Below are 22,627 nucleotides of genomic sequence, written 5' to 3' on the forward strand. Positions count from 1 at the left end.
AATGCCATGAGTAAAATTCCTAACTGCATAGCAAATTTACTTGGCGCAGTCGCACTGCGGACATTGCGCATGCGCATTAGCGACTATTCGCTCCGTTGCGACAAAAAAATAACGAGCGAACAACTCGGAATGACCCCCTATGTGTACATTGTGCACTATTTGGATTAAATATGTAATGTATTTTGATAGCCTTCCCTGCATTCACAAACTCTACCGTAAATCATCATACCACGCGCTAATGCGCACGACTGCGGGAGCGACCATACGCAAGTTGCCAATATGTGCACGCACAGCAGAACAAGTACACGCCAGGAGGCCACCTGTGTGTAGTTTGTACGGATGTGTGTACTGCAATATTTTTCGACTTTGACAGTCACCAATAACTACCACTATCTAATCACTAAACAGAAAAATATCTACACAATATCTACAGAAGTTTTGATGGTCGGGGGAGGGTGGTAGGTGGGAAATGTATGACCTAGTGGGATAGTAAAAAGCATGTATGTATGAATCCATGTCTGAGGGGCATGTATCATCGTGCCGTATATGTTCTAAATAAGCTTTAAGGTATTGCGAAGTATACATTAAATCCTTCTCATCCCATATTAAGGGTCTGTAAATGGGCCAACAAACACTACCGAGCTCTTTTCGGCTTCTTGTTCCAACAAATGGGGTGCACATTTAGTTGATGATGCATGGAGGGGGAACATATGTGAGTGCTAGTATATGTGGATATCACCTGTTGACTATGTGTGTCGTTAACTGAAGGTTGTAGAGATGAAGATAAGACACATATCTAAAATACATTCACATAAACATTTACATAAACATTCTTGGGTAGGGCTGATGTCTTTTCCGGATGGGTGTATCTGGGCAGAGGGGGAGACAAAAGAAAAACAGGTGAACGAAACAGGCCATGAAATTCATTTGCAATCCTTATCATATCACTGTCTCTATGGAAGGGTCATGAATTAAATCTGCTGCTATAACAGTACCCTTGCTCCTTAGACTCATCAACTTTGTGCCGTGCTTGCGCCGCATCAGAATTCGAACACACCTAAATATCAAACCAATAATTATGACGACTCCCAGGATACAAAGGAGAAACTTCCCTACACTCATAATAACATTTTGAGCCCACTCTCCTAAACCTGAGAACCAATTTTGTGGGTTCAACCATGAGACCCAGCCGGTCAGTTCATTACTCACAGTCGCCAAGGTAAGGCTGTGTTTCCTCCTGAACTCCCACTTCAACTGCAAGATATCGTCCATCTTTTGATCGATGATATCCGTGGGGTCGTCAGTGCTGTTCGTGATATATGTACAGCACTTCACACCATATTGAGTTGCCAGAGTAACACAGTACCCACCTGTCACGGCTGTGATATAATTTAGGACCATCCTGTGCTGAATCAGTTCCTTCTTGTAAGCTTGTAACTCCCTTCCCGTATACCTGAAGGTGTCGTCATACATCTCAGTGATATTATCTATCAAGTTCGCTAGCGCATGGATATACCTATAATTTATAATTCCTCTGGCAGTACGGGTGATGTCTAATGCGAGAAGGAACTGAATCCCGGTGGATTCGTGGATCAAATCAGAGGCTACGTGCTCTGTCCTATCTATGAGGTGTCTCTTGACGATGTGTTCATAGTGAGTATGAGTATAAGGAGCCTGAGCACTGCGGTGAACATCTTTCATCTTATCATGGGTTATGGTCATGACCTCTGGCAGTACTCTTCCAATATAACACAATCCCTCTGAGCTCGGGGCAAGCCACTTGTACGCCTTCCTCCCACATATGAAATAGGCATCATCTGGGAGAACATAGGGGACAGAATATGACATCACCATATTACAAACTTTCCAAGTGAAAAAAACAATCCCTAGTTCTCCCATCTGCTCAGTACAAGTATCGGGCTAGATGATATGGGCACAATACCCTGGCGATACTTTTCCAACCCACATGGTCTTGCTTCCACGAGTATACCTATACCGAAAATACCTCCCACTGTTGGCTATTTGGAGTACAAGTTCAGAGTCTATGGGTATCCTATCAGCTCTGTGTGAAAAGGTCATTGTCTGGTTATTCCACGTCACTTCCCAATTTCCCGGTTTTTGGTAATTGGAAATATTGAAACATAATAAGGATCTATCTACATGATACTGGTGGAGCTTCAAACTAGGGGGCCTAGAAATATTGAATTTCTTGTCCACCGGTCTCCCACCCCGTAATTCGAGTACCTCATCTATTGCTAAAGGGTACGGTACTAATCCTGACTTGCTCTGACCTTGAGGTACTTGTGAGCACACCCAGCATTCTGTCTGGTTTAAGACCTTACCCACTAGTGAGTGGTAATCACTCAACGGATGACGGTCCATGTCGATATTAAGGCTGGACTGACATCTCTGGATGCACCCATCCTCGACTATATTCTCACAAATCCTACAAATGCAATCTTCCTCAGACAATAACCCTTCACAGTGCCTCCGAGCTCCCTGACTACCAGAGCGTTTACTGATGCTAGCCTTTACTTGAGCGATGTGCCGTTCCTGAGATCCTACAAATTCATACTTGCCATCAGAACCCATTCCAGATCCCTGCTCGACCTCTCTGGGACCCTCACAAGAACAAACTGTCCTTATCATCAAAACCAGAGTTACTAATAGAACCAGAAACGCAGTCTCTTGTGATCGATCCATTTCGTTTAGGGAAAGGAGGAAAATAAGAAGGGGAAAAGACAGGAAAATGCAGGGGGAGGTGAAAAAAGAAAAAAAAAATGATACTACAACCGTTCTAGATCTGTGCTCGGATGCCCTTCAACAGTCCTGTCTCTCAACCTTCCCGGTGTTATGAACCACAGGTAGTGGTTCATTCCTATTTTATGTTTATAGTTCTCTTGCAGGCCAGGATTTCCCTTTGCTCTGGTTTAGAAGATTATTGTTTGTTGTCAGTGGTGAGTCTGTGTAATTGCAGCCTGTTTCCATGTGGTTGGCCTCACCTGTCTACTAATTGCATCTTGTCAGTTTGGAGTCATGCAACAGGGCAGCTGCACGACATAATTAATTAGGCCTCTCTGTTATATGCTGGCTCAGTGCAATTCACAGACTCTGGTGATATTTCTAGGTTTCCAGTCTTCCAGAGTGATTGAGTTCTGAGCTTGTTCCTGACAGTTCCTGAGCTCCTGTCTAGCTGCTTCCTGTGTCGATTCCTGTGTCAGTCCCTGTGTCGATTCCTGTGTCTGATCCCGTGTCCTGCCGTGAAGCGTTCCTGTCCAGAAGTCCTGTGGCTTTGCCTATGCCTGGTCGAGTTTCTGGCTTCTTGGTGTCCACCGGTCTGTCGTTTGGGATTCTGCCTGTCCTCCAGTTCTGAGAGTCTGTGTCGGCAGCATTGGGGGTTCCTGTCCGTTTGCCAGTATTTGTACCGGTTCCGTGAGTAGCGGCTTTGCCGCGTCCGTTGGCCTAGGCCAATGTATTCCTTGGTTTTATCTGTCACTGGTGTTTTGCAGAGGGTTCTGCTTACGCTGTCACCGCCGGTACACAAAAGTATTGTGTCGGCGTGTGGTCAGCATTTCCTTTGTTGTTCTTTTCCTTTGGCGGCAAGCCGCACATACATTTACTTTTAGCCTAGTTAGTAGCCCCTGGCTTTGGTTGTTTTAGTTAGAGGGCCCCTTGTTATTACCCTGTCTCAGTTCACGCTTTGTCTCTCTTTAAGACCTGAGGGGGCATCAGAGTTGGGCAGACCTAATCCGCCCTTCAAACGAGGCTGCCATGGGCCCAAGAAACCATAGTCCTGCAAGCGTGAATTGACAACACGGGTAAAACAACGGAGGTAGGGTGCCAGGGGCTATTCCCGTTCCATTTCACCAAATCCAGTATTACGTCCTGGTGCTCTGGACTCACTTCATAACATCTCCCTTGTTCTGAGCCCCAGGAACCTAACACCCGGAACAGACACTCCAGTGATACAAGGTTCTCTACACTTTGCTCTTTGTTACGAGTTCTCTCCGGGTCAGCGGCCTTTCTGTAGGGAGCATAAATCTTGTATTTCAATGTGTTTAACTGTTGTGTATTATCAGTTGTGTGAAGTAAACCATCTGTGGAAAGTGAAAAGAGAGGGGAAATAATAAAAAGAAAATTTGTCAGAATTGCGTTCACCATCAGGCTGTCACACCATCATGTATATCGGTATCTATGCACAGTCTCTCTTCACCAGTATTCCCATTCTCCACCCTTTGTGCATGACCAGGCACACTGATACTGGTGTCCCTATGCTGGTGAGATATACTGGGTTTGGGCAGAACTCTGAAAAGACCAAGTAGGCATGTGACGTTTGAACTGTAATCCTGTCGGTGAACGTAAGAGATGAAGAGGAAACTTTGAAGACAAATCACAGAGTTTAGTAACAGATAAGTTTGTAGAGGCAAAGAAGATTTTACAAAGTTTGACATCTGGATTGGGCACTACGGGGAGTGATTCCCTAATCGGTCTGTTCCCCTAAAAAAAATTCTATGTGTATTATATCTCTACTGGGACTATCCCAGCCATCAATCCAGTGTCTTGTCCATTCTAAGTTCATAGGGAACCCGGTATCTTTGAGATAATTTCCTCTACCTGTGATGGACATGCATCTAGAACAGTGAAATGCAACATTAGTCTTCGTGGGTATCTAACATATTTTGTGCTTCCTGGGTGGGAGCACTCTATATGTATACCATCTCTAACAAAACTCCTGTTAAGTTACTTAGAGGTCACTTCTGCTAGAGAGCGAAGCAGAAGTTTAGAGGCCTCCTCCTAACCCCAGCAAGTTCTGTTAAAAGGGTAAAGTTGCATTTATTCTGTTCTTCCCAGTAACCGAATCTGTGTTCTCTATATGGCTCGTGATTCCTTACTATATGTCCCTTGATCCCGTCTATGTGTTTAATAAAGTGGCTTGTTTTCTCTGTCTAGGGGTCTATATTGGCTATGTGTTCTACTATACCTACAATCTCTGGCAAAATGCCCTTCCTTCCTACAAGTGTAGCATATCCTAGGTCCTTTCTTACTATCCGTGTTTTGGGGTTTAGGTTGATGAGACTTTGGTGTAAGGGCCTGTATACTTTCAATCCTCAGCCTCTCCTCCTGTTGTTTTCTACGCCTAGCAATATTCTTATGGTGTTCAATCGCGCACTCTCTACGACAAGCTATCCAATCAGGCAAAAAATGTTTGTACCCTGTCCCTTACTGTCTTATTGTGTCCGTCCATTAGCACAGAGACAGCCACTTCCCTATAATTCGCATCGTTCCCTGTATCTGATACCCCCATGTATCTATCCATTATTTGCAGGGCCCGATGGAAATATTCAGATGTCATTTCATTTTCCCTCTGTTTTATGGAGAAAATTCTTCTCCACTCAATGGGGAAACACAACTCTAGTTGCCTATTAATTCGTCCTATATTTTCCTGGTTGTTTCTGTCAGTCATGAGACTATCCGACTCTAATCTACAATCAGTGATACATTTTTGGGTGTCAATATTAGGGGGTAGGCACACTTTCAAAAATATCCGCCAGTGTTTGTTTGTCGGTTCATACGCATTACCCAGATCTCTGAAAAATTTCTGACATCTGGCTAAATGCTTCCGAGGGTCGGGGAATTCTGAAATGATTGTTCGCAGCTCATCTCTGGGCCACGGGCAATACATTGCATTATTCCTGGTGAGGATTATTCCCTGACTATTGGTTCCCCCATTAGGGGTTAATATTTCCAAGACAGGGTGTGATCCTACTGTTTCGTTCCTAATCTGTTTACTGTGAGGTGTTGTTGTCTCAATGTGCAATGAACTGTCTCACACTTACCGGTAGTTGTGACCTCACCAGTTCTTTCATTGGGGAATATTGTTACTGCTCTACCTGGTTAGTCAGGCCCCACCTGAGTTTCCTGCAGCGAGGTGACTGCTTGGAGGAGAGCTGCGATTTGGCTGGATATATTTGTTATTAAAAAAAAGATATAGATTCAATATATATATTACAAAGTACAGTATACCTATAGTTACAACTCATACAGTAAGCAGTTAAAACATACAGTTACATACAATTACAGTTACAGGCCAGCGATACAATTACCATTCCCTCCAATGCATCTTATGTCTCTCTCTCTCTGTAAATAAATACAGGAACTGATCTGCCAGCAAGTCCATCATCCTCTTGTGACCTATAACCTTGAAAGGACTTCAAAAAACAGGATACATCTTGCAAAAAATAATTAGGGTTAATACATTGTTTTTACATACTACTATATTTTACGGATATACCATTGACTGTAGCCATCTCTTCCCCTTCGACCTGTGTCGACAATGGTGTGTTTGTGTTCCCATTCCTGCTAGGTTTTGAACCTGTTTTGCGAATTTGTTCTCTTTGCATATCCCCCTCCTGTTGACATAATTTTAAACAATCATTATGTCTAATCCTTTGTTTTCTGGATTTAAGAAGACATATTCTACTGCTTACATTCTGCAGTGCCTCTGGTTCAAAGCTGCCCACCCTAGGGAATGGTTCCCTATCATTGTTAGTCATACATATCCACTCATTGCATAAAACTTCTGTGTGTGAACCATATTTTTCACACATGATAAACCTTGCTGAGCCTTTTGGCCACAATTCTGCCTGAACCCTGTCTAAACGTCTCTTACTTGAGCAACTGGCTCCCATATTTGTGGGTCTCTTCCAATATCTTTAAAAAATTCCCACAAACACCAAAATACTCAATATCAGTAGACAGTGGAAGTACACCTGAGCGCCTTCCACTCGCTCGTGCCCATGCTGGCCAGTACTACCATACACTGTTGATAGCGAAGGCAATGTACCCAACTTAGGGTTCCTATCAGACCTTACAACACCGTAATTTCTTCGGTGGAAGTTCTGTTTGGAATATTTTCCTGAGAGAGGCAGTGAAAATTTCCTTTTCGGTATCTTTCAACTGGAATTGTTTGTAGGGTGAAAAACAGAGAAATTAGATAACTATCCTTCACCCTTTCCAGCAAAGCCCACCAGGGAGATTTCCTGAAGTTATCAAAGAAAAACCCCTTTGTCTATACAATCACGTCTGCGTATGCTCTTCCACAGCGCATATGACACAATAATATCACGTTGCGCTGTGCAGAACAAACGGACATGTGATGCAATAGCACAGCCTATAGATACTAGCTATCTATATGCCCTACGATTGCTGTAGACCACCTAGCAGACCACCTAGAGTTGTATGGGATACCACTCAGTCCACCAAGACCACCTAGACCACCTAGTTAATAACGCAGGGTTGCGAACCCTACGCCACCGGGCCTCTACTAACCCAGTGTGTCCACCTAGACCACCTAGCTTCGACCACCTAGACCACCTAGTTATTGGGTTCAGTATCCACTCACTCCTGCATTCGCTCACTCAAATACACTTTATTTTTCTGTACAGAAAATTAGGATTTATTCAAGTTGGCAGCTTTACCCCCGGAGGCAATTTAAATAAAAAAAAATATTTATACAAAATTTTGTTTTTATACTAAATTTCTTTAGAAACCGGGTGGTTTGGTGCTATTGTAGCGTGGCTACTGTCCCACCTTTAAACTAAACGAACTATTGTGTAATTTGTACTTAGCGAGCGTACTTCTTACGCAATTTGCGTAAGCATGCGATCTTGCGTGCCTCTTACGCTGTGTACGCAGTCCTGTACTTTGTCCGAGACACGTGTACAAAACCGTACATCCGCAATACCACAAATCACACAATTCTATAAATGTGAGCAATATTAACTATAATCGCTCACTTAACACAACACACAGTTTCTTTCTGTATAAACCTTTACAACAAGGCCAGGCTGCGTGTGTGTGTCTTACACTTACTTCCTTAACATTTTTTTTTTTTAACTATATAGCAACAAATATCTCCGGTTTCACATAGTTCTAAATGAATCTAGCAATAATCAATAATTCAAATGGTATGATTCAGATTGGATAGCTATCTTGCAGAACATACACTGATATAAACACACACATAATTATAATATTATATATATGTACCATTCACTGGTCTCCTCTGAGACTCCTTACCTCTTCAGTGCTTCTAATTTGCATATCAAAGCTGTGTGCTTTTGACTGCCTGTTCAAGAGGGTTTTTTTTTTCACTGCTAAGAAAAAGCAGTTACACAGGTTAATTTGCATTTCAATGGCTACCCTAAACTAGCAAGCAGAGTTAATTGAATCCTAGAGGTAGAAGAAAAAAAAAAACTTTGTTTATATCTGTGTGTACTTCTTACATCAAGTATTCATCTCACTATTAACTTTCACTAGGCCCCATTGAAACTATTTGTAATTGACTATGGCATGGGTTAAATAAATGCATTGGTAACTCATAAATCGTGTTTCATGTGACCAAGGAAAGTTGATTATTCTGTGCAGTGAAAATCAGCTATTTAGAAAAATTACCTTCCCAAAATGGCCGCTGCTCTTCCCCCTTCCACATCCATGAGGGTTACACAAAATGGTGGACAGGCCATGTGGTTAGTCCAAAATGGAGGACAGACCATGCGGCTTCCTTTGTCACAAAGAAATCAAACATTATACAAGCACCTGAAGTTATTTTAAGCCTGAGTTTTAAAAAAAAACTATACCAAGGCTATGCAGCAATTTTTTTATACCTATTTAACAGATAAACAATCCAATCTGAATCAAACACAATATGACTTATTTGAACTTCGTTTTGCAACAATGTGAGAGGGTATGCAAAGAGTATGGGTGCTGTGTACGGTTTTGGCGCCCAAAAAAACTTTCACAGATTTAAAATAGCTTTTTTCCTGTTTACCTTACGAGTTCTACCAGCATCTCTACAAACCATACAGAGCAGACACCATCTAATCAGCAATTAAGTAGGGTTTTCAGTGCATCCACCGACCAAGAAAAGGATACGTAGGATACTTTCTGTCCACCCTTATGCTGATAGATTAAGTCTGCTGTGACCTGTTAGGCAGTAAGAATGTGGCAGACCGGAGAGCCCCCAATTGATAATGTTGATTATCTTACAGGAATGAAAGCTATACCTTACACACACTTAGAATACACTTTACCATGGAGCCGCTGCGGCCGCTAACCTTAGTACACACGCTACGTGCTTTATACACTGTATCACTGTACGGACTTTGCGTACAAACGCCGCGCTGGGGGTACAAAGTACACACAGCGCGCGCACACCCAGAGATACACTTTAACCCTTTACAGTAATGTAATGCAATGATAAAACACTTTAAACCTTAGCAGGGCAATGAGGACACGACACCAATTGTGATTTTACCGCTGGGTTCCGACACCACAGTGGATTATTGCTGAAAGGGGGTTTACAATACAAATAATACACTACAATATAACAGAGTAAATGGCTACAGTCAATGTACATACGTGAGAGGACAAGCTTGCGCAACCCGGCCGGTCCCCGGTCATCTGATAGATAACTTTGTGAGTCTTGTGTCAGGCCAGGCTGCAGCAGGCTTTATTTATACAATTCTTCCAAAAGCAATACAATGGATACTGTAATCCCTTTGTCCATTGGACACAGGAATGCACTTTTACAGTACAGGAGAGGTCATAGGTCGGTTTGAAAAAGTAGGCGATGTCTTTCCCAACTGCTCTTGTGGGTGGTCTCCTCTGGATTCCCGCCGCATAAATAATATACAGTAAATACAGTTTATATCTATATTCTGCTTCTGCACATAACTATCCGCAGGAACATGCGATCTTCCTCAAACCAACACCGGAATGTTTCCCTTAAAATACCCTACAGCTGGATACCAAACACCACCTTGTAACCTTATTCTGTCCCCTCCTATCCTGTAAAGGTGAATCCCTTTGTTCTGTTACCATTTAAACTGATGTTAATTTCTGATGTGGTGCAAGGAGACTATGTGTACATTGTGCACTATTTGGATTAAATATGTAATGTATTTTGATAGCCTTCCCTGCGTTCACAAACTCTACCGTAAATACTCATACCACGCGCTAATGCGCACGACCGCGTGAGCGACCATACGCAAATTGCGAATATGTGTACGCACAGCAGAACAAGTACACGCGCGGAGGCCACCTGTGCGTAGTTTGTACGGATGTGTGTACTGCAATATTTTTCGACTTTGACACACTATAAGCTTCTGCAGGTGTACTTGGCAGACAGGTAATATTCTGACGTTTCCCTGCTAATGTGAAAGAACAGAAAATAGTAGCGCTATACCCTCCTCATATAAACTCACATCAACTGATATTTCATTTTCACAGCTGGAATTCATTTTCTTGGCTTATGATATAAAAAATGACAGATTTGGGGTCAGGCCGGGGCTGATTGGCCATAGGGTCCACAGGGAAGTTTCCTGGTGGGCTGACATGTCCGCGAAGCCTGTACTCTGCCACTTATGGTAAAACTAGTTAACATCGGCCATGTACCATCGATGATTTCTAATCATCAATGGTCAATGGTCATCCCCACATTGCACACTCTCTGGCAAATCTCATGGTTAGTGGGGGTGCTGCTGCTGTGGCTACACGGCATGCTACACATTTGGTGCTGCCCATATTGGACCACTTCTGCAAATTTTTCCAGGGCCAATTTTTAGTCCCCAATCTGCACCTGCTGGCAGGGAAAGACCACTTCTTATGCCCTGTAACTACTACTAACCATTCGGGGGCCCCATACACTACAACGATATGTCTGAGGCTGAAGTCGGATGTAATTTCCCTTGAACTCCCCCGGGACCTTCCCGGGAGTGATTCCATATGATTTAGTACTTTTGTGCTATTTTTGCATAAGATATATTGCATGCGATTGATGAAGCTGCTATACATCGCATGCAATATATCGTACGGCATACAATTGTACCATTAGATATATCTGGTGGGCTGGATAGAGGGCTACGGGGTCTGGGAGTGTCCTGAGAATGCCAGTCAAACTTCCCTGTGATACATCGCATGCGATATATCGCATGCACAAAAAACCACACTTTTTCATCCGATTCCATCCAATTCCGATATATCATTAGTGCAGCACCAACGACCTAGGGGATCCTATCCGACAGCCACTGGGACGCGCATCAGATTGGATACGATCTAAAACACATACAATTGTACACAATTTCATACAATATATCAGACGTATATATCGGAATTGTATGAGATCGTGTAAAATCGTACTAGTGTATGGAGCCCTGTGAATGGGGTTTAGCAGTGAGATGTGTACAAGCTGTTACCGGTGGTATGGGTCATTAGGTCGACAGTACTTAGGTCAACCACTATTGGTCAACATGCATTAGGTCGACATGGTCACTAGGTCGACATGTACTAGGTCGACATGGAAAAAGGTCGACATGCTGTGGGTTTTTTTGTGTAATTTTCTTCGTAATGTGACGTGGAACCCCAATTAGTGCACCGTGTCCCCTCGCATGGCTCGCTTTTCTCGCCATGCATCGGGCAAGGTGCCTCGCTCCGCTACCGATGCGCTCAGGTTACTATTCCCAATCGTAGCCCACGTGGATCGTAAAATTTGAAAAAGTAAAAAAAATGAAAAGAAAAAAAAAGTGAAAAACTTATGTCAACATTTTTCCATGTTGACCCAGTACATGTCGACCTAGTGACCATGTCGACCTAATGCATGTCGACCAACAGCGGTTGACCTAATGACTGTCGACCTAAGTGTTGTCGACCTAATGACCGTATCCTGTTACAGAAAGTAGCATAGTCCTATTGTACTTGTAGTACCCCAACCTCAGAGCCCCCCCTTCCCCCCACATGTTCTGAGCAGATGTGTGGAAAGTGGAAACCAATAGTCACTTCTAACTTGTTTATTTTACAGGCCCGATTACAAGCTGGCCACGGTTATGGAAATACGTGTAACTGTATACTTAAAGTATACAAGAATGAAAACGTGAGTATAAAACTCTGAAGCTTGATAGTAGTATCACACTTTGGCCCAGATTTATCAAGCCTTGGAGAGTGATAAATAGCATGGTGATAAAGTACCAACCAATCAGCTCCTAACTGTCATTTTTCAAACACAGCCTGTAACATGGAAGTTAGGAGCTGATTGGTTGGTACTTCATCACTGTGCAATTTATCACTCTCCAAGGCTTGATAAATGGGGCCCTTTCTATGCAAATGCAGAGCCCAGTACAGAGTGTTTGGAACAATCCCTCATGAGTTTCTCTGCCATCTGCACACTCATTCCTGAAGGTTCACTATCAGTGGTCTCATTTGCAAGAACACATCGATGGTTTACAGTAACATCACTGCAGCCGCTGTGACTGAGTGGGAGGTAGGGCATGGCAGACCAATGAGGGAAGGAGGGCGGGACTAGGGCCCTCATTCAGTATGAGTTTTAAAACTCTGTGTATCGGCCATCTGCGCAGCGTCTGCAGCTCGCGTGCATGGAACTTCACTTTGCGATCACATCCCTGAAGGATGCGATCGCATACTGAGTTACAGTGAAAGTGAGTGATAGTGAGTGACAGGAGGCAGGCGTTTAGGGGGGGATGCAGCGTTGTGGTGCAGGGCAGCAGGAAATGCAGGCGTGTCATGGGCGCTTTTCGGGGCGGCCAGAGGATTTTCCTATGTTTCCCACGATCGGAAACTTGTCTGTGGTGCTTCATCGCAGCTGTACGATCGGGTCAGAACTGCGCATGCACTGCGGCCACATTGCACAGGCTTATCATTGCCCGTCGACGGCAGTCGCCGGGCAGAAATGCTGCTAGCGAAGAAAGCGGTCGCAGCGGTGACCGCAAGAAGATTGACAGGAGGAAGGCGTTCCGGGGCGTCAACTCACCGTTTTCTGGGTGTGAAGATAAGAATGCAGGCGTCTCGAGGCGTTTGGAGGGCGGATGTCTGACGTCAATTCCGTGATCTGCGGTGCTGGATTCATCTCACAGGGTAAGTAAGTCTTACCCTGGTCTTGTTTTACACAAAACCTTTTTTTGCATAGCAGGGCTGCACAAGCGATTGCAGCCTTGCTATGTAAAAAAGCCCTCCCCCATAGGCGGCGTCTAGTTGATCGCATGGGCTGCAAAAGGTTGCAGCGTGCGATCAACTCGGAATGACCCCCCATGTGCACTGCAGGTGTGGCAGATATAACATGTGCAGAGAGAGTTAGATTAGGTGGGTTATATTGTTTCTGTGCAGGGTAAATACTGGCTGCTTTATTTTTACACTGCAATTTAGATTTCAGTTTGAACACACCCCACCCAAATCTAACTCCCTGCACATGTTATATCTGCCCCACCTGTAGTGCACATGGGTGGTCATTCCGAGTTGATCGCAGCCAGCAACTTTTGCTGCTGCTGCGATCAACTAGTCCATGCCTATGGGGGAGTGTATTTTAGCTTTGCAGGGCTGCGATTGCTTGTGCAGCCCTGCTAAACTAAAAAAATTTCAAGCAGAACAAGACCAGCCCTGGACATACTTACCCTGTGCGACGATCTCAGCGATGCAGGAGCCGGCTTTGACGTCAGACATCTGCCCTCCGTTCTTCTGGACACGCCTGCGTTTTCAAATCCACTCCCCAAAAACGGCTGGAAACGCTGCGGTGACGCCCAGGTCCGCCTTCTTCCTGTCAACCTTCTTTGTGGTCCGCTCTGCGACCGCTTCCTTCTTTAGACGCGACATAACCCGGCGACCCCTGTCGCCGGGCAATGTCGCGCACGCGCACTGCGGCCGCCGCGCATGCGCATTCCGCAGCAAATTTGTTAGCAGTTGGGCAAATCCATGGGGTCATTCCGACCCGTTCGCACGCAGCGATAAACCGCTGCGTGTGAGCGGGTCGGAATGACCCCCATGGTTTTGCCCAACTGCTAACAAATTTGCTGCTGCGATCAACTCTGAATGACCCCCAGTGTTTCCTCTACGTACACTGGGCCTGGCTGGGAATTGTCCTGCAAACCTGTTTTTTTCGCAGTTGAGCGATTATCAGCAGTCTGTGCATGCGTCTGGTCCTCACTGCGCTCGTGTTGGGATGGTAATGCAATGGTGGTCGCAGAGAGGGTTTATTTACAAAGGGATTAACAGTCAGGAGCCGTTTGTGGGCAGCAACAGGGAGCGCGGAGACCCAAACACGGGGGTGTCGTGACAGTTTTACAGACTGTGCGGTCTATGTACTATGCCTTGGAGAGAGATAAAGTGGATGCAGTAAAAGTACCAACAAATCAGCTCCTAACTGCCATGTTACAGGCTGTGTTTGAAAAATGACAGCTAGGAGCTGATTGGTTGGTACTTTATCTGCATCCACTTTATCCCTCTCCAAATCTTAGTACATAAACCCCTCTGAAAAATGGCAGAAGCTGGCTGGTACTTTATCTTTTTCCAAGCTTTGATACATCTTCTCCACTGTATCTTAGCAGAAGGTATTCCCAAAGTGAATCCTTTGTTGGAAGAAGAAGACATTGGTTAATGGGGATACGGTCATTAGGTCAACACCACTTAGGTCGACAGTTATTAGGTCGGCCACTATTGGTCGACATGCATTAGGTCGATATGGTCATTAGGTCGACATGTACTAGGTCGACAGTTCAAAAGGGCGACATGAGTTTTGCAACTTTTTTTGTATTTTTTGGACTTTTTCATACTTAATGATCCACGTGGACTACAATTGGGAACGGTAACCCGTGCCGAGCGCACCGAGGCACCTTGCCTGAAACATGGCGAGTGAAGCGAGCCAAGCGAGGGGACACGGTGCACTAGCGAGGGGACACGGTGCACTAATTGGGGTTCCCCGTCACTTTACGAAGAAAACAACACAAAAAAAGGTTAAAAAAACTCATGTCGACCTTTTGACCTAGTACATGTTGACCTAATGATCGATCAATAGTGGCCGACCTAATGACTGTCGACCTAATGACTGTCGACCCAACGGCCCACACCCGGTTAATGAACAGATCTTTGTCAAATATCTATATTTGTAAAAATAGGATTTTAATACCTACCGGTAAATCCTTTTCTCTTAGTCCGTAGAGGATGCTGGGGATGCTTCAAGAACCATGGGGTATAGACGGGATCCGCAGGAGACATGGGCACTTTAAGACTTTAAAAGGGGTGTGAACTGGCTCCTCCCTCTATGCCCCTCCTCCAGACTCTTGTTATAGGAACTGTGCCCAGGGAGACGGACATTTCAAGGAAAAGGATTTATTTAAATGTTTTAAACTAAGGTGAGATACATACCAGCTCACACCTCAACACGCCGTACAACATGGCATTCAACAACAACGCATGCAACGGCATGATGAACATCAGCCACAGACTGACTGAACTCAGCACAACATGTGTGCAACCATAACCAATAACTGCAGATACAGCCCGCACTGGGACGGGCGCACAGCATCCTCTACGGACTAAGAGAAAAGGATTTACCGGTAGGTATTAAAATTCTATTTTCTCATACGTCCTAGAGGATGCTGGGGATGCTTCAAGAACCATGGGGCTAATACCAAAGCTCTAGAATGGGCGGGAGAGTGCGGACGACTCTGCAGCACCGATTGACCAAACAAGAGGTACTCCTCTGCCAGGGTATCAAACTTGTAAAACTTTGCAAAGGTGTTTGATCCCGACCAAGTAGCAGCCCGGCAAAGCTGTAATGCCGAGACCCCTCGGGCAGCCGCCCAGGATGAGCCCACCTTTCTGGTAGAATGGGCCTTCACCGATTTCTGTAACGGCAATCCCGCTGTAGAATGAGCTTGCTGAATCGTATTACAAATCCAGCGCGCAATAGACTGCTTGGAAGCAGGAGCCCCAATCTTGTTGGGAGCCCACAGGACAAACAGAGCCTCTGTTTTCCTAACTGGAGCCGTTCTGGCGACATAGATTTTCAAAGCTCTGACCACATCAAGAGACTTCGATTCCGCCAAGGCGTTAGTAGCCACTGGCACCACAATAGGCTGGTTTACGTGAAACGATGAAACCACTTTTGGCAGAAATTGCTGACGAGTTCTCAACTCCGCTCTATCAGCATGGAAGATTAAATAGGGGCTTTTGTGAGATAAAGCTGCCAATTCAGATACCCGCCTTGCGGATGCCAAGGCCAACAACATGACCACTTTCCAAGTAAGGAATTTCAACTCAACCTTACGTAAAGGTCCAAACCAATGAGATTGCAGGAACTGCAAAACCACATTAAGATCCCATGGTGCCACTGGGGGCACAAAGGGGGGTTGGATGTGTAGCACGCCTTTCACGAAGGTCTGAACTTCCGGAAGGGAGGCCAATTCTTTCTGAAAGAAAATTGATAAGGCCGAAATTTGTACTTTAATGGAGACTAACTTTAGGCCCGCATCCACACCAGCTTGCAAAAAATGGAACAAACGCCCCAGCTGAAATTCTTCCATAGGAGCCTTCTTGGATTCACACCAAGACACATATTTTCTCCAAATACGGTGGTAATGCTTCGCCGTTACCTCTTTTCTAGCCTGAAGTAGAGTGGGAATAACTTCACTGGGAATACCCTTTCGGACTAGGATTTGGCGTTCAACCGCCATGCCGTCAAACGCAGCCGCGGTAAGTCCTAATACACACACAGTCCTTGCTGTAACAGGTCCTCTCGTAGAGGAAGAGGCCAGGGATCTTCTATGAGTAATTCTTGAAGATCTGGATACCAGGCCCTCCTTGGCCAGTCTGGAACAATGAGTATCGCCTGAACCCTTGTTCTTCTTATGATCTTTATCACCTTTGGAATGAGTGGAAGTGGAGGAAACACATAGACCGACTGAAACACCCGCGGTGTCACCAGGGCGTCCACCGCTATTGCTTGAGGGTCTCTCACCTCTGCGGGTTCTGGGGTCCATCCATTGCCGATGCAGTTGCTCGCGGTCCTGTGCGGCCGTGTGGGGACGCGGCGTGGTCAGTGGCACAGGTGATGCAGGTTCTGGGAGCTGGGAGTGTGGGGACCAAATGGCCAAAGGCACCGCAGTGTGTCTGCAGTATAGGAGGCGGCCATGTTGGAGACCAAATGAGCACCAGAGAGCACTTGTGAAACACCTGTGGGTAAGTGTTAGCCAATCCCGTGCTTGTGCTGCCTTTAAGTAGGCTGGGATTATGTTACTCTGAGCCAGTGCTTTGTTGTATCTACTCTATGCCCTAGCTCTGTGCTCTCTTCGTGCATTCCCGTGTGATTCCAGTGGTCTAGATATCGCCTCCGCTCCCAGAGGTCTGCCTGCAGCCTTCACTGCTAAAGATCCACCAGCTCCCTGCTGTGCTGTCAGTCAATCGCTCTCCCAGTGGCAAACAAGTGGATTTCCAGAGTCTTGTGAGAGGTTACCCTGTCTGCCTGTTTCAATCACACAGCCTTTGGAGGATTCTACTAAATTCAGGTGCTCGTTTGTTCAGCTCTAAACTTAACCCATTCATCACCATTGTCGTCTGCTGCAGTTTCACAGTGCTGTGTTATCTTCAGAACTCGCAAGTAACCCATTTCAGTATTGTATTTTCATTGTTGCTGCAATCAAGGACAATTCTTCACAGCCTTTCAGTTTAATCTTTAAGCTTCAGTACAAGTCTCTACAGTTACTCATTTATGTCTGCAATATCCAGTTAACACTCCTTACAGTTTGGCACCAATCATTGTTTCTTTTGGACAATTCATCATTCATTCACAAGCCTGTTTAAAAACTCAGTTTTATGAACATTTCCCCAATGTATCTTTAAGACTGTTCCTGCTTATCATTCTACCACTCTATGCAATACGTCAGTATATATATATGGTGATTAATAACTTGTCATTTAACTCCTTACTGGAATTGTTGCCTCTAATAAATATATGAAACGGATCTTTCTTCGTCCTCCCTGCTTTTCTCATACCCCAGCACCCTCACCTTCGGTTGGTCCAGGGTTAACGGATTCACAAAAACACTCGGCCCTGACAGTTTCTTGTTAAGGCGAGACGCCATCATGTCTATTTGAGGAATTCCCCAACGACTTGTCACTTCTGCAAAGACCTCTTGATGAAGACCCCACTCTCCTGGATGGAGATCGTGTCTGCTGATGAAGTCTGCTTCCCAGTTGTCCACTCCTGGAATGAAGACTGCTGACAGAGCGCTTGCATGTTTCTCCGGCCAGCGAAGAACTTTTATGGCCTCCGCCATCGCCGCTCTGCTCTTTGTTCCGCCCTGGCGGTTTATGTACGCCACTGCTGTTACGTTGTCTGACTGAATCAAGACGGGCAGACCGCGAAGAAGATGTTCCGCTTGTAGAAGGCCGTTGTAAATGGCCGTTAATTCCAGAATGTTTATGTGCAGACAAGCTTCCTGCTTTGACCATTTTCCCTGGAAATTTTTCCCCTGTGTGACTGCTCCCCAGCCTCGGAGACTTGCATCTGTGGTCACCAGGATCCAATCCTGATTCCCGAACCTGCGTCCCTCTAGGAGGTGAGAACTGTGCAGCCACCACAGGAGAGAGATTCTGGTCCTGGAAGATAAAGATAGGATTATTTTCCGGTGCATGTACAGGTGATACCTGGACCACTTGTCCAACAGGTCCCACTGAAACACTCTGGCATGGAACCTGCCAAACTGAATGGCCTCGTAGGCCGCCACCATCTTCCCCAGCAACTGAGTGCATTGAAGAATCGACACTTTTGCCGGCTTCAGAATCTGTTTTACCATGTTCTGTATTTCCAGAGCCTTTTCCACCGGAAGAAAAACTCTCTGTAATTCTGTATCCAGAAGCATACCCAAGAACGACAGCTGTGTTGTCGGAACCAACTGTGATTTTGGCAAGTTTAGGAGCCAACCGTGTTGTTGCAGAATTGTTAGGGAGAGCGTAACGTTTTTCAGTAATTGCTCCTTGGATCTCGCCTTTATCAGGAGATCGTCCAAGTATGGGATAATTGTGATTCCCTACTTGCGCAGGAGAACCATTATTTCCGCCATAACCTTGGTGAAAATCCTCGGAGTCGTGGACAGACCAAACGGCAACGTCTGAAACTGGTAATGACAATCCTGAACAGCAAACCTCAGATAAGCCTGATGTGGAGGATATATGGGAACGTGCAAGTAGGCATTCTTTATGTCGACCGACACCATAAAACCCCCCTCCTCCAGACTGGAGATCACTGCTCGGAGAGATTCCATCTTGAATTTGAATTTTTTTAGATAGAAATTAAGGGATTTTAGGTTCAGAATCGGTCTGACTGAGCCATCCGACTTCAGGACCACGAACAAGCTTGAATAAAAGCCTTGCCCCTGTTGCGACGGGGGTACCGTGACAATGACTTGATTTTGACACAGCTTTAGTATTGCAGCGCATACTACCTCCCTTTCTGGAAGAGAAGCTGGCAAGGTCGATTTGAAAAATCGGTGAGGGGGCACGTCTTGAAACTCCAATTTGTACCCTTGGGCTACTATTTCTAATACCCAAGGATCCAGGGCCGAGCAAACCCAGACCTGACTAAAGAGTTGGAGACGTGCCCCCACCGGTGCGGACTCCCGCAGAGGAGCCCTAGCGTCATGCAGTGGATTTGGTAGAAGCCGGGGAGGACTTCTGCTCTTGGGAGCTTGCCACAGCCTGTGACCTTTTTCCCCTTCCCCTTCCTCTCGTAGCAAGGAAGGAAGACCCTCATCCTTTTTTGTATTTATTGGGCCGAAAGGACTGCATCTGATAGTGAGGCGTTTTCTTTTGTTGTGCAGGAACATAAGGTAGGAACGATGACTTACCCGCGGTAGCCGTAGATACCAGGTCAGTGAGGCCGTCACCAAACAAGACACTACCGTTAAACGGCAGAGACTCCATAGCCTTCTTAGAGTCAGCATCAGCATTCCATTGATGAATCCACAATGCCCTCCTAGCCGAGACTGCCATGGCATTGGCCCTTGATCCCAAAAGGCCAATATCCCTCGCAGCTTCCTTTAGATAGGCTGCAGCGTCCCTGATATGAACCAGTGTCAAAAGCACGCTATCCCTGTCCAGGGAATCTATATCAGATGACAAGTTATCTGCCCACTTTTCAATAGCGCTACTCACCCATGCCGATGCAACGGCAGGCCTGAGCAGAGTACCTGTAGTGACATAAATGGATTTTAGTGTATTTTCCTGCTTACGATCCGCAGGATCCTTTAGGGCTGCCGTGTCAGGAGACGGAAGCGCCACCTTTTTGGACAGACGCGATAGAGCTGTGTCCACCGTGGGAGTAGACTCCCACTTTTCCCTGTCCCCAGAGGGGAACGGATATGCCACCGGAATTCTCTTGGGAACCTGTAATTTCTTGTCAGGATTATCCCAAGCTTTTTCAAAAAGAGCGTTCAGTTCATGAGAGGGAGGAAATGTCACCTCAGGTTTCTTTCCCTTAAACATGCAGACCCTAGTGTCAGGAACAGCAGGGTCTTCCGTGATATGTAATACATCTTTTATCGCCACAATCATGTACTGAATGCTCTTAGCCAGTTTAGTATTCAATCTGTCATCACTATAGCCGACACCGGAATCAGAGTCCGTGTCGGTATCTGTATCCGCTATCTGGGTAAATGAACGCTTCTGTGACCCCGAGGGGGTCTGAACCTGCGATAATGCATCCTCCATGGATTTTCTCCATGTCTGGTTCTGAGACTCAGATTTATCTAATCTCTTATTCAACCGAGCCACATTTGCATTCCAAACACTCAAAACATTAACCCAATCACCCGTCGGCGGTGCCGACACGGTCACTCCCACAGTCTTTTCTGTCCCCACTCCAGCCTCCTCCTGGGAAGAGCAGTCAGCCTCAGACATGTCGACACACGCGTACCGACACCCACAACCACACTGGGGCTATAGGGGACAGACCCACAGCAAAGTCTGTTAGAGAAACAGAGAGGGAGTTTTGCCAGCTCACAACCCAGCGCCTATCCCGGTACTGAAACGATTAAAATAACGCCTCAGGTGCTCGCTTCGGCAGCACATATACTAAAATTGGAACGATACAGAGAAGATTAGCATGGCCCCTGCGCAAGGATGACACGCAAATTCGTGAAGCGTTCCATATTTTTACTGCTTTGAGATAATTCTGCCTCCACCCGACTGCTCCTTTGACATGATATGACAATTCAACCTTCAAGTGGATCCTCTCTGATTGATATTTCTGACGTCTCCTATCTCCAGTTCCTCTATTTGTGCCGGTCAGCTTTATTATGCCTCCCAAGAAATATAAGGCCGCTAAATCTATTTCCCAAGTGGCGTTCTTTAAACCTTCTCCTCAAGCCGCTAAATCAAACGATGTACAGAGTGACCCCTCTAAGTCTGTTGTCCCTGTGTCCTCGTCGCCTCGAGATGCGTCTGCCCCTACCACTGTTACCACACCCACCAGCTCTATCGAGGATAGTGACTCGCTTATGGTGGGCGCTATGAAGCATCTCCTAACGCAATTTAAGGATGAAGTTGCGGCTGAATTTAGAGCGACTATGAAGGAATGCCAGAGATCTATTGATGAGATTGGTGGCCGCACCGATCAGCTAGAAACAAAAATGGGTGAAGTGGTGTCGTCGCATAATGACCTGATCTCCTCCCATGAACTGCTTCAAAACGAGGTCACAACACTCAGGGACAAGCTTTCTGAACTAGAGGACAGATCGAGACGTAACAATATAAAGTTGCGAGGTGTCCCGGAGGCTGTCACCAATAGCGCTTTAAACGATTTTGCAGTTGACCTCTTTAGCAAATTCCTTCCCTCATACCGCTCGGTGGACTTTCTGATTGACCGCATCCATAGGCTCCCCAAAGCCAGGAACGCTCCTAATGGGGCCCCGTGGGATGTCCTTCTGAGGGTACATTATTTCCACGTGAAGGAGGCAATTCTGAAAGCTGCTAGACCCTCGGATACTGCTTCGGAGGCTTTGGGCTCACTTCAGATATTCGGAGACCTGTCCTCTGCTACCCTAGCGAAAAGGCGCTCTCTCTACCCCATCACGTCGGTGTTACGCAAAGAGAACATTCTATATAGATGGGGATTTCCTACAAAGTTGCTTATTTCTCGAGAAGGTTCTACTGTCGTTATAACAAACGTCGAGGACGGTAAAAAGATCGTCGCGTCATGGAACTCTGCAAGCTCATCTACACACACCTCTCCCGAACGAGGCCTTCAGCGGGACTGGGCCTCGTCGGCTGCTGAGCTTTGAGAATCGTCTGTTCTACTAGCATTGTTTTTATATATTTTTAATCGTTTTGTTATGTCATGTTTCCTATTTTACACCAGTTCCTTGGCGGTTGCCTATTACGGGTGTTTATGTAAGGGCGATTTGAATGTTGTTAAACTGTTTTCAGGTGATGCCTCGACACCGCTGGTTTACTGTTTATTGTCTGCCTCTGCTGCCCTGTCTGCTGCCCACGTCTCTTTGGTAGCTGGATATTCTACCCTAGAATAATGATTCTCTTTTTTAGTCCCGGAGGCTGGCGGTGCGGGGGACCAGAGACAGAGGCCCGAGGAACTGCATCTTGTTGAATTTTAGTTTGGGTGTTGGCAGATTTACCACTACCCCCCCACAGATTAATTCTGAGTCGCCATGGCTAGGCGTCCAACCATGCCCCCAAGAGGGGTTAATGTTATGTTTCCTTTAACTGTTATTCTCCTTTTTCTTATCTTTTCTTTCCCTTTTCCTCTCCTTCTGTCCGGAAATTGTTGCTC

At 45.7% G+C, this 22,627-nt stretch overlaps 1 protein-coding gene and 1 non-coding gene across 2 annotated transcripts in view; both read left to right on the forward strand.

Moving 5' to 3' along the window:
• SLC25A48 (solute carrier family 25 member 48) overlaps window positions 1–22,627 on the forward strand; it is a 162,471-nt gene that overhangs the window by 12,530 nt on the left and 127,314 nt on the right. Inside the window, exon 3 of the mRNA XM_063928741.1 lies at window positions 11,858–11,929. Within this exon, the coding sequence (XP_063784811.1) occupies window positions 11,858–11,929 (72 nt within the window). The remainder of the gene's footprint in view (window positions 1–11,857; window positions 11,930–22,627) is intronic.
• On the forward strand, window positions 20,890–20,996 carry LOC134938792 (U6 spliceosomal RNA). The gene has a single exon (XR_010181259.1). It is a non-coding gene; the product is annotated as a U6 spliceosomal RNA (small nuclear RNA).

This window comes from Pseudophryne corroboree, chromosome 6 (genome assembly GCF_028390025.1).
Source record: "Pseudophryne corroboree isolate aPseCor3 chromosome 6, aPseCor3.hap2, whole genome shotgun sequence".
Classification (NCBI taxonomy): Eukaryota; Metazoa; Chordata; class Amphibia; order Anura; family Myobatrachidae; genus Pseudophryne; species Pseudophryne corroboree.